The 12809-nt window shown below is 59.3% G+C and overlaps 1 protein-coding gene across 1 annotated transcript in view; it reads right to left on the bottom strand.

Moving 5' to 3' along the window:
• Nucleotides 1-1097: 1097 nt before the first annotated feature.
• The window catches only part of LOC119092150 (bestrophin-3-like), a gene marked incomplete at its 5' end in the record, with an annotated part of 30771 nt that continues 19059 nt past the window's right edge, over nt 1098-12809 (bottom strand). Inside the window, 12 exon segments of the mRNA XM_037215125.1 lie at nt 1098-1230; nt 1987-2007; nt 4399-4492; nt 4718-4835; nt 5499-5721; nt 5872-5966; nt 6498-6616; nt 7079-7292; nt 7627-7737; nt 9272-9427; nt 10784-10891; nt 11532-11642. Of these exon segments, the coding sequence (XP_037071020.1) occupies nt 1098-1230; nt 1987-2007; nt 4399-4492; nt 4718-4835; nt 5499-5721; nt 5872-5966; nt 6498-6616; nt 7079-7292; nt 7627-7737; nt 9272-9427; nt 10784-10891; nt 11532-11642 (1503 nt within the window).

Below are 12809 nucleotides of genomic sequence, written 5' to 3'. Positions count from 1 at the left end.
AGGCGGATTGCTTGGGTACTGGGGCCTCAGGGACCCCAGCCTCAACAAGTACGTTGAGCAGCTTAATGACGCATAGCTTTGACCGAAATGCAGGGCACTCACAATTCTCTTAGCTCGCTGGACCTTGACAGGATTGACAGGCAAACATTTAGTGGAATACAAAAATGTTTTGGAAACTCATTTTGAAACAATGGCTGATTTGGGGAAACCCCAAACAGCTACAAAATTACCCAACCGGCGACAACGGTAAAAAGCCAATACACCAAAGTCGGTTGGTGTATTTCTGGTGACCAGTGCTTGCGGCACTACAGCTCTGCACCGAGCCGGGGGCTGCGGACAGATACAAGAGCAGGCACCAAACAAAATAACGGCGTCGCTGGGACGCTGGTCTGCTGCGCCGCCGGCGCGAGCGAGCCCGGCGGCGTGGCACAGATTGGCGGTGACGCGTCACAAAACATCCTTCCAACACCGGCACCGGAACTGGCATGCGACTGCAAGACACGGTCACTGCTAGCGCGAGACAGACCAACACAAGGCAGGGTGATCGACGGCGACCGCGCCGGGAGGACGAGCCTCCACCGAGTCTTCCAAGGCGCGCTAGATCAACGTGAACGTCCTGAAGAGAAAAACGTCACCGCGCCCATCACAATTCACGTTACGGTCCCGTCACCACCTCACTCCGCCGCCGGTGCCCGCCACACGCAGCCTTAAGTTCAGAAGCGGAGCTTGGACGGGGCACGCGTGTCGGACGAGGAAGTCGGCCGACACCGTTGAAACGACCATGAGTGCCGGATGAAGAACGGGGCGAAGCGGCGCAGCGCCCACCCAGGACAGTTTTAGTAGCCGTCCGGCAATGCGACTGACCGCGGGGAGTACCCACCAAACACGCCCAGCTGGCACTGGCAGTCTGGGACCACTGATCGTGTTGTCCACGAATGCCACTAAGTGGACAAATATGCTGATGATAAACACGGTATCAACGCACCCGTAAGCATCGATGACGAACGACATTCGAAGGCCTTTAATCCCCTTCCAAGCGCACAGGCAGGTACAGCACCAGCGCCACCCTGGCATCACCCTTCTGCGTCGCTCGCCGCTCAGTAGAACCGCGGCTCTTGGTCAGGCGCTAGCGACGCCGCGTCCTCGTCCGACGAGGACGCGTTAACCCGGTCGGCGCGCGTCCGGTCGGGCAGCAGCGGCGCCGTGGATGATTCGGCCGCGTCCGTGTCGCTGTCGGTGGCCGGCTCGCCCGACAGCTGACGGCGGCGCGCCTCCGGCATGGCCGGCAACCGCGGCAACGTCGGCGGCGTCGGCGGCGAGGCCTCTCCCGGCGTGGCGGCCGGCACCGGCGCCGCCGACATCGCGCGCCTCGCCGCGTCCGGCTGGTCCGGCGCCAGCCGCGCCCCGGGCTCCTCCGCTGGCGCGGTGGACGGCCACGCCTCCGCGGCAGGCGCCGACAGGCGGACCGGGTCCGGGGCCGCCGGCTCCACCTGCAGGGACGGTGGCGGGGCGGCGCCGGCGGCAGGCAGTGGCATGGTATGCACATCCAGCACCTTCTCCTCCAACCCGTCATCATCAGGGTCGCTGGACGACATGTCATGGCCGGCCAGCGCGTCGGGGCCGGCCGGTGCGTCGGGGCCGGCCGGTGCGTCGAGGCTGGCCGGTGCGTCGAGGCCGGCCGGTGCGTCGAGGCTGGCTGGCGCGTCAAGGCCGGCTGGCGTGTCGACGCCGGCCGGAGCGTCGACGCCTGCCGGCATGGCGAGGCGGGCCGGCGCGCTGGTAGTGTCGATCGGCGGTAGATCCGGCTCCAGCGGAGGCCGCGGCGGCTGCAGCGCGCCCGCCGAATGCGCTGTGAACTGCGCGCGCCGCGTGGCGTCCGCCTCGTCGCCGGCCGTCTCGGCGGGCTGCGCCGGCTCCGCGGGCTGCGCCGTCTCCGCGGGCTGCGCCGCCTCCGCGGGCTGCGCCGGCTCGGCAGGCTCGTCCGGCGCTGCCGTGGGACTGTCGGCCCTGGGGGTGAGCAGTCGGTCAGCGAGGCGGTCAGTGGCTGCTTTGTGATGAGGTGCAGCTGACGCACCGGCTGGGAGACGACCGACAGCCCCAGATTGAGCGATACTCCAGCCAGGAACTAGTCCTGTCCTGCATTGTCCTGGATACTGGATTCTTTAACGCCGTCATATTCTTTGCACGATGTGTACAGCGAGGCGAATCCAAACCATGTAAATACAATCTTAAAGAGAAAGCAATGCTTTCGTACTACTTCGGCCTGTGCTCATTTTTTGTTGTTGGATTATTTATGAGTCAAGTATTTAGTGATCCACTGCTGCTTTGTAAGGACTCGGACGGGTTACAGGTTAAACTTAGTTGGTCACGAAGGTGCCAGCAATACCGAGTTTCCGGGTGTATTGTATTGTTACTATTGTGCTGACCAGCCGCCCGGCCCACACACTGACCATGCAAGGATGGCATGACAGGTATACAGGATCAAACGCAAGGCCTGAGTGCTAGGAATGGTCAAAGATACGCAAAACCCGACCATAGTGTCACGTCAAAGACATTAGGTCTGGCTGTCACATGACGGCCGACAGCACTTGAACGACAATTAGTGAAAGTTGCACGACGCGTTTGGCTGTCAGAAGGAACAGTGCCCAAACATTTTCAATACGCATAAAGAACTATCAAGTAAGCGACTAGTGGTAATACACAAAATAACATGACTAACGGCAGCCCATGGCGGCCTTTGTAATGCCGAGCCGAGCACTCCGAGTAAATGCCGAGCACTCACATTCAAAATACTATGAATCAATTAGCAAATTGACACTGACCAGTGTTTCGAAAAGACTAATCCATTCGGAGCCCGGACCGTGCCGAACTTATCCTGGTTGGTTCGCCATACCTGATTAGCAAGGCGCAGACCGCTCGCAACACCGCTCGCTCATTAATGACCAACATGCAGTGACACTGATTACAGTTGAGACGACTTTTATCAGCCGTTAGGACTCTTTAATAAACTATATGCGTGTAAGGTACGCGCGCTGTCTGGCTGTTGACAGGTCAATGTCTGGTTAAGTTACCAAATGCTTGCTAGTCCCACTCATGTCCTGCCAGTCTGAGGCTGGTGAACTCATGCGCTAGCCAGGCCAATGGGTCTGTTGTACCAGCGTCACAGACAGTATGTAATCGCCACCCACGTTCCAGCTAAAAGAAAAACTATCAACCGAAGTCTACGCACTAAACACGTGTTCAGTGTATGCTCAAAATACAACTCAATGGCTGTAACGGATGCGGGGATGCAAGTTTCAGGCCCGATAGACCGGAGCCGGGTCCACACAGGGTCCGTGTCAGCGTACAAGTCCTAGTCCAACGACGTCGCCGCCGACCAATCACCGACGGCGAGCGTAAACCGAACCACCCAGTCTTGTGTTTTTTACCAATCACCGCCCAGAGGCGCCGGCGACGGTCGCCGACGGATGCAAGGGTGTTTATGACACAGTGGGGACTGGTCCCTATGATTGGCAAATAAACTATTCTAAACACACAAACATTTCCTTGGACAACGAGGTAGGCGCATTGGGACATGAGAACACAAATGAAACGCTATCGCGGTCGACAAGCATTCCCTTCTTCCTATACACGCAATGCACGCAAACGGACGAGGAAACAGCACTACTCAGGTAAAAAGATGCTGGGTCGGTTCACAGGGTTGATGAAAATGCACCCATGTTACAGTGCAAAAATGTCCGGATATCAATGAGGAGATGCGGGAGAGAACTACGGAAAACCTAAGGAATGTAAATTCTGAGAGCTTAATTCGGTTCTGAGGCCTCCGCTTACCCGCCTGCGTCCTGCGACGCCGACGTCCTAAGGAACGGAATATCAACACAGGTAAGCAGCGCATTGACGACCCAAAAATAACACCGAAGGACATTTGCAAGCCCGACAAATGCCACACAAACGCATCAGAGCAGATATGACGCTAAGTGTTTGATCAGTATCGTTATTGAGCTAAGTGGAGCATTATTCCGACCACCACCACGGGTGGCACGGTCAGGCTTCTCAAGAAATATCCCATGACCAAGCAATGCTCTCTCGGCAACTAAGGATCGTCGTCAATAAACTGAACAGACCTCTAAGTAACAAAAGTTCATCGAGTGCGGGCAGATCAACAGCTTACAGACTATAACTCCAATCCTTGACGAAACGGCCACAAGTCAAACCCCAATCAAGTGTCGGCACTGCTCGCACATTTCATCACGCAGAAGTAGCCCTTAGGGACGGCGAGAAAAAAACAGCAGCGCTCCGCGGGCTCCCGCGGCCGCCGCACTTGAGCGGCCGCCCCGGTGACGCCGGTCAGCGCGTCATCCGACGATCACGCGGCGGCGCCGCGCCACTGAGGCTCACCGGGCCTGGACGACGCCGCCGGCCGCCTCGATGATGGTGGTTAGGAGCTGACTGAGCAGGGACTGCTGTCCCTCGGCAGGTGCCTTCTCATCCCCTGCGGCGACCGCGCCAACGGTCAAGAGCCGAACACTCACGGCAGCGGAGGAGCACGGACTGGCGCAACAAACGCCGATGCAGAACACACCAGACGGGAGCACGCGAGAGATGACACCGCAGGGTGGAGACAGAGTCGCACCCCACTCGGCCAGACCAGACCAGACCAGGCCAGATAAGACGTCAGCGGGCCGACATCTGGTGCGCAGGCTGGCGTGCCACACACCTGGCTGGAAGCTGGTGCTGAGCACATCAGCCAGGCTGACGGGAGAGGTCACATTCACGGGCGGCGGAGCCAGCGCGGCCGGGTCCTGCCCGACAGCACCGTTCGGCAAGACGTCAACCTGCAGACAGCACCGCCGGCGAGGCGTCAGCACAGAGAGTGAGGGCGGCACAGCGCGCGAGCCCGGCGTCGCGGGAGCAGCCATTCACGTGGGCGGCAGGAGCGTGAGGGCGGCACAGGGCGTGAGGGCGGCACAGGGCGTGAGGGCGGCACAGCGCGCGAGCCCGGCGTCGCGGGAGCAGCCATTCACGCGGGCGGCACAGGGCGTGAGGGCGGCACAGGGCGTGAGGACGGCACAGGGCGTGAGAGCGGCACAGGGCGTGAGGGCGGCACAGCGCGCGGGCCCGGCGCCGCGGGAGCAGCCATTCACGCGGGCGGCACAGGGCGTGAGGGCGGCGCAGGGTGAGCTTGCAAAGCCTCACCAGACAAACGAGTAACGAACTCACGTAAATGAAGCGTTAAACGAATGTGAACAGCCTACGCATACAACTGTACCCACGAGTGAGTGTGGTTGTATTTCCAGTGCCCACTCGTTTAACGGCATGGCAACGTAAAAACAACACGTTCTCGGCTGGTGATTGTTTAGGTGCTTGCACATCTACACAATCGCCGCGCGCATGTCGCAGCTTGCGTGTAGGGCTGTCCATCCGTGCACCACATCTCGCACGTGTGGGGCGCCCAGCGCTCCGCGTCCATCACCGCAAAACGCGCGGTAGGGACTCACCAGCTCCGTCTCGTCCTCGCCCTCCTCATCCACGGTGGTGATCATGAAGTTGTAGTCGCCCGGAACGAACTTGGGCCCGGACTTTCCCTCGCTGCCAGGGGTGCCCGGCCGCACGAACGCATCGCCGATGGAGGAGCGGTGCACCGACAAGTCCGAGCCCGCGGCGCTCGACTTTCGGTCGATCCCTGGCGGCAGCAGCTGCACCACGCTCTCGAGCGAGGCACTGCCGGCGCGGCCCGCGACCAGGCTGTCGCTGCCGCCGACGCCGACACTGCTAACGGCGCCGACGCCGACGCCGCTACCGCTGCCGACGCCGACACCGCTACCGCCGCCACCGCCGACGCCGACACCACTACCGCCGCCGACGCTGCCACGGCCGCCGACGCCGCTACCGCCGACACCGGTGTCGACGCCGCTGGCCACGGCGCTCGGCAGGTCCAGATCCGACATCATAAATATCTCGTCCGGCTGCGGGAGCCACACAGCGTCAGAGGCCGAGATGGCGTCCGGGCAACACACGACAGGCCAAGCCTACATACCAGACGAAGGTCTGGTAAAGCAAGGATGGGAGGGGGGACAGCACGGCCGAATCGGTATCGTGGCAATGGGTCTTGGTGGGGGGGGGGGGGGGGGGAGGGGAAGCATTTACTCCGGCTCCAGTCTGGAAAACTCACATCTCTACGCAGGTGTATGGAAAAAAACGCCTGTCGAAGACGGTCGCTCCCCCACCGACTACCTACTGTCCCAGGTACTCGGTCAGGTCGGCGCGCCGGCTGCACCGAGAGAACTTCTGAACATGTGGTTACGGGAAGGGTATGTGCCATGTATGCATTGCACGTGCAATAGACGGCAAGAGCACACGGCCATAAGCCCGAGCACGGTCGTCGTACGCTCCCTCAGTCCGCCGTCCCCGCCCACAGACTCTCAGACCGTGTCCGCGTCCGGCGCCGCAACGCTCAGCCTTTACATCCGCAACATCGCCTGGGCGGCCGGACCGACCTCGGCGCCCGGCGCCGGCGACTGCGGCGGCTGCGTCTGCTTCGAGTCGGTCGAGGTGCGACTGACGGCGCGCACGATGCTGGACGACCGCGGCCCGCCCGGGACGCCACTCGGCACGTCTGAGGACGCGCAGACACGGTCGGTGACAGAGGCGTCACTGGCATGAGAGTGTCGAGCGCTTATGGTGCCGGTCAGGGAGCACACAACTGGTCGGAGATAACGTGCTGAGAAGCGAGTGGTCCGAGGTTAAGTTGTGGAAGCGTGACTGTCGCGCTCCCAGACTAGCTGACGTCAGCATGCCCGCAGCCATGCCACTTACATACTTCTTAGAGTCCATGAGCACTTAACGTGAGCCGTGTGGGAAGAAGCGACTCGAAAACAATTCCACGGCGGGTAGTCACCATACGCAGGCGTCCAACGCAACTTTGTGTCGGAAAAGTCATTACAAGTTCCACCGGCCACGTTGGCACACACCTGACACCAACAACGAAGGTGCCAGCAGCGAGCGATTAGTTCAGCCCCGCCGCCTCGGGCGGGTGGGGGTGGGAGTAGGGTGGGGAGAGGGAAGGGGGGGGACTCACCTCGCACTCGGCTGCTGAACTTGTTCACCAAACCCATCACGGAGCGCTTGATGGAACCGGACACGAGCGGCCCCGAGGCACGCGAGTCGATGGAGGCAGGGATCGAGCCGACCACGGTGCGCGGCAGCAGCTCTTGCGTCTCGCTCGAGGCGCCCGGCCGGATCTCCACGGCAGAGGTGACTACTGGCGGAACGGTGTCGCCCGGCAGAGAGCCCTGCGGCACCAACTCTGTCAGCTCTGGCCCAACGCCTTGGAGGACAGAGGCCTTGGATAGAACAGCCGCCATTTCTTTAGCATGCGAGCGGGCATTGCGCTAGTGAGACAGCCCATGTGTGCACCGCTAGTGATTAAAGCACTACCAACTTGAAGAAAAATTGCGGTAACCCTCGTCGTCTGTCTGGGATGTTTTGAGCTACAACGCACCCCATTGCCGCTCGAACCACAGCACGGATTACCAGCTCGATGGCGGGAAGTCTGCCTGGGGCGGCCGGTGAAGTGGAAGCCACTCAGTGCCGCAGCCGGCCCGAGCCCGCCGCCGCCACCCTCACCTGCGCCATCTCCACGTCGTTGGGCATGCCCATCAGCTCCACCTGCTTCACATCCAGGTCTTGCACGCTCTGCGTCACGGGGTCCGGCAACGAGATCTGCGTGTTCTTCACCTGGAGCGGGCCGAAGACGGTCACTTTGGATCTTACGTGGGGCCCGGGCTCGAATCCGGTTGCGCCACGGTCGCTTGGCCGGCGTTCCTCGAAAATAACGCGACGAGGTGCGATGCGCTTCATTTCAAAACACAAACGCTGGCGGGGGAGTACTAATCCATTCACATTAGTTAGACTTCGGGCAGGCCGAGTCCAGTTCGTGAGGCGCCATCGGACACCTTTAAGTCAACTTTAAGTTCCAACACAGGAAACTGAACGCAATGCTAGATTGACTACCTTGGAGTTGGTTCCGTGGTAGCACCGAAAAAAAACATAAACTTCTCTCAAAATCACAGCCGCAGCGTCCGCAAGAAGAGAGGGATGGCTCAGTGGCTATCCTGTGGTTTCCTCGAGCAACTTCAAACTGCCACGAGTGCAATACTAAAACCTCGCCGGCGGAGTTTACGGCGCTGCGCGTAATATGGCTGGCTCCTGAAAAGTTTGGGGCCCTTTTGCGCTTTTGGACCTATAGCCTCTTCGTCGAAGTTACATTGGCAGCGCTTTAAGACAAATGTACCTTTATCGTACTAAATGGTCCAATAACCGCTGAGATTTATTTAAGCGATTTTCTACCACATTCTTGACGAGTCGATACAATAATGGCGACGAGACCTCCATATCCATGGCCCATGAAGAGCATCACCACCGCCACCGTCCAGCTGAACATTGCATCTCGGCGGCGATTCCTGCCTCGCGCGCCGGGCCCATGTGCAATTTGGAGAAGGCCGCAGGAGACGGCGTCAGCGCTCCGGCGTCCGCCCGGTCATCACTGCCTTCGCAAAAAGGTGCGGGCCCCACCCTTCGAGGTGACCCGAGTTCAAATCAACCCACACCAGCTGACTCCCGTGGCCCGGAGCAATGGGCGACCCCCAGCGGATGCCCACACAAATACAAGTTACATTGGTTACACCATCGTAGCAAATATGTATCCATCATTTTCATCGACCCAACTCAAACAAAAACCAGGATATGCATATGACTAACAAATGTGCATCCGCCATACCAACAGACGCACGTCAAATAAAAACAAGGACGACACGCCACATAACCAAGCAAATTCAGCGTAGATCTCTACCGAACGAAAAATCCCAGGGAGTAAATCTGAAGTCGCTCCATACAGGCCCCACCCGCGTCGCACCTCAGTCGATCGAACACCAAACGGCGTTATGCAAACGGGGACCAAGGTCACCGCCATCGGGCACACTTCTCTCGACCCGAAATCAGAGCAAGCTGCAACGGCGTGACCAAGGCGCAAACCAGCGAGCGGACCACTAGCTGAGAGCGCGGCAGGAGGCGTGCGACAACCTGACCCTGCCCACATCACGTGTCAAGGAAGCAAGCGAGGCGCCTGACGCCCGCACGCCTTGTCCAGATGAAGCGGCACCGGGCCGGGCAGGGCCGAGTCGGCTGAGCGCTCCCGCCGCCGTCGCCAGCCCGCCGTCGGCGCCACCAACACCGCGACAGTTGCCGCCGCCGCGGCCCGGACGGGACTCACCTCGACCTGCGCGGCGCTGCCCTGCGGCGGGTCGCGCCGGTACTGCTCGGACGCCACCGTGTAGGGCAGCTCGGCCGGGATCACGTCCTCCCAATACTGGTCCCGCACCAGGTCCGGGTGATCCTCGTGCATCTCGTCCACGATGATGTACGACACCTGGCGGCGGCGCCAGGGGTCCGTGAGGAGCGTCGCGACGGCAGGCGCGGCGCGCGTGACACGGCGGCACCTGCAGACGTCGCCGTGTGATGCTGACAACACAGAGTTGTCGCCGGCCCCGGTTGATGCCGCGCGCCGGCGCATCACGGCTGAGAGATGCAGCGCATGGTCAGCTGTCACCCAGGACTCACCTACGACGCGGCTGGCACGCAATCGATCCAGTTAAGCCGTGCATGCAGCACCACAACAGGCGATGACATACGGTTTTCCAGAACTCGCGAGCTGAGCCCAATGTCAAACTGATGCAAAACGACCAGTGGCCATGTGTGACAGGTAGACATTCTGTAAAGCTGAATAGGCCACTGGCTATGCCAAGTCACCGTCGATGACACTTGGCAAGGAATAGAACGAAAATGGGGGGGGGGGGGGGGGAACAAATCAAGTCTGAGACCTCGCTGTCGTGAACGTGATATCAGTGCGTACCGGGTCCGAGACCTCGTTTTCGAGAACGTGACATCAGTGAACACCGGGTCTCGGACCACGCTGTCGCGAGCGTGACAGCAGTGAACACCGGGTCTCAGACCACACTGTCGTGAACGTCACATCAGTGCGCACCGGGTCTGAAACCACGCTACAGTGAACATGACGTCAGTGCTCTCCGGTCTCATGCAGCGCCGGCGGCACGAGAGGGGCACAGCAGCGGCGCCATGAACCGGCCATCAGTGAGGACAAGACAGGCCGGCCAGACGCCGCGAGCTCTGACGGAGCGGCCAATGTGACGCGACGGCCGCTGACGTGACAACGCCGTGACGCGGTTTCTGTTAGCACTGTCGTAATATTCGTGACAATAGTTGCGCATTTTAGACAGCATGCTTGGCGCATGCCTTACGCGTGCCCAAAACCGTAAGAGCTGCAAGTTGCGCTGTCTGTGACGCATGACACGCCGCCTCTTCATCCGTGATCAGTTTTATAGTTGCACTAACCTGGTCACCAATCAGCCTACTGCGCCGACGTTGACCCGGTTACGGAAAAAAAGATTACATGCGTCAAATATTTCGCATTGCTTAACAGAATATTTGTCGATCGGGTCGCTGCTCATACCAGAAGGCACACAATCCCTTGGGGGGGGGGGGGGGGGGGTATGACGGCATCGATGACATCATAACGCAATATTTTTGTCGTCCGGATCGCTCCGAATATACCCTGGATTGGTATGAGCATGTGCCAGCGAATTTAATCCATTTACGTGTAGAGATATTTATCATTACAATAAAGAAAGATAATTAATGTCCCGTTAAAGTGTGCGTCCCCAGCTATTTGTGACGTCATCTCCCGATTGCGCTTCGCCAGACGTACTTGCAAATTTCGGTCGATCATCCAGTTGATCTCGAAATCGTCGTCGTCGTCGCCGAAGGGATTGAAGAGCGTCTCCGCCACTCGGAGCCAGCCCATGTAGAAAAAGAACTGGAAAAGGCAGCAGCGGATACACAACTCGAAACCGGGACGCAGCGTCTCTGGCGCGCCATGCCCAGCTGTCTCCCGGGGTGCACTGCAACGACGGAGCAGCCGGCGCGTTCATGCCGGTTCCCACGGACTGCGCGCGTCAGCGGCATCTCCCCCCGGCGCACTAACCACCGTCTCCCAGGCGTCATGCATTGCTGAAACAACATCTGCCCACCGATCGCTGTGACAAGATCCGAATCTGTTTGTGACCCAGATCATTTCTCTCCGTCTTCAACGCAAACAATGATCGAAAGTAGCGCCCTTATCGACAGCGGTCCGTCAGAGGCAGCCGGTCCTCGCTGCGTCATAACCAAAAACTACGGTGCACACCACATCGGGTCGCCAGTGCACGGCGTACAGTATACATGAGCACCCGGAACCAACATTCTGTTGCATCTGTTTGCTGCGAGATGAATGCTCACAAAACCAGGCACGCTCCTCACCGGTGCCTCTGTTTGTTCTGTCAACCATTTGCCATTTACAGATTACAATGACTGTTGAGATCAGCCACGATTGATATAAATGCTATCGTTCGTATCAGTGTACACACATGCAGTTAAAAAATATCAGACGCATACACTAGCGACAGCAGGCGCATTACCTGCAGGAATGTGAATATAGGGACGTACAGGTCGATGGAGTCTGTGGTGTCCACGAACTGCCGACCCATCAGCTCCGCCATGAAGAAAGTATACACGGCCAGCGTGACAGTCTGGGGGTGGAGGACATGTCCAGCATCAGCGTCACTGCCACCGGCCACCGTCAACATCTCTACTGCCGCCCATCATCAGCATCACGGCCACCGCCCAACATAAACATCACTGTCACCAGGACCAGGCGCCAGGTCACGTTCACCCGCCGACCTTTCACAACGAACTCGAAGACAAGGGCATTCCCGTTGCAGCCCGCGATGGATGCCACTTGCCCAAGGGGACACTGACTGCAGGCGTACACTGCGGCGTCCATCGTCGCTACACACCACAAACGTCATCACTGAGCACGCGTCCGCCTACACCAAAGATGCATGAATACGCAGCGGACAGAGGGGAAGCCGGATCATCGAACGGAGCGCTTTTCAACGCAGCCCGGCGCGACCACATATCTCGCTGGCGGGCGAGGGCGGCGAACCACACTCTCGACTGCGCCCTGGTGCAGCGGTACATGATCCGCCGGCGGTGCTGAATAGCGGCGCTGGCGGTCACCGGGTCAGGGCGGGCGGGACGCCAGGACGGCATCTAAGCGCGATCAATACCGCGCGGTCGCGGGCCCTCCGGACGAGGGTCACACGGCCGGGTCACGTTTCTGGGGACGGCTGCACCCCTGGGCGCCGCAGTATCACCGTGTCCGGCGACGGTCCATGAAGCTGAGGTCAGGCACACATCGGCTTGTGTTGTATAGCGTAGATGCATCGTGCAATGTGAAATTAAACGTTTGAGCTGTTCCGGGCGCGCACATCGGACGTCCAACCTTTCAGCAAACCTGAATGAGTCGTGAAGAAACACACACCAAACTCAATGTACCACGAGCAGCGGCGTATTCAAAGGAGGTGGGGCACCGGCGGCACGTGCCCATCCTTACCCTGATTAAGTTCTTACATGCGCTAAAATGCACGTAACTAAATGACCAAAGTTAAAAAGCGACGGAGACACGAACAAATAATCAGACTGAAGACGTGCCACGTTATAAAACAGATTGAAAGCGTGCCACGTTATAAAACAGAGCAAACAACGCACGTCTACGGCGCGCTAACACGTTTATTTTCATCAGTCAAAAATGGGGAGTTGTGATACCCTGGGACATAGCACAAGGGGAGGGGGGCGTGTGCTTTACTCCCTGAGCTAAGACGTTTGCATTAGTCACTGGGACATTTTGCAGGGAA

The sequence above is a fragment of the Pollicipes pollicipes genome, unplaced genomic scaffold (genome assembly GCF_011947565.3).
Source record: "Pollicipes pollicipes isolate AB1234 unplaced genomic scaffold, Ppol_2.1 Scaffold_3447;HRSCAF=4054_pilon_pilon_pilon, whole genome shotgun sequence".
In the NCBI taxonomy this organism is placed as follows: domain Eukaryota; kingdom Metazoa; phylum Arthropoda; class Thecostraca; order Pollicipedomorpha; family Pollicipedidae; genus Pollicipes; species Pollicipes pollicipes.
Note: the sequence above shows the minus strand (reverse complement) of the source record. Positions and strands in the feature narration are given on the sequence as shown.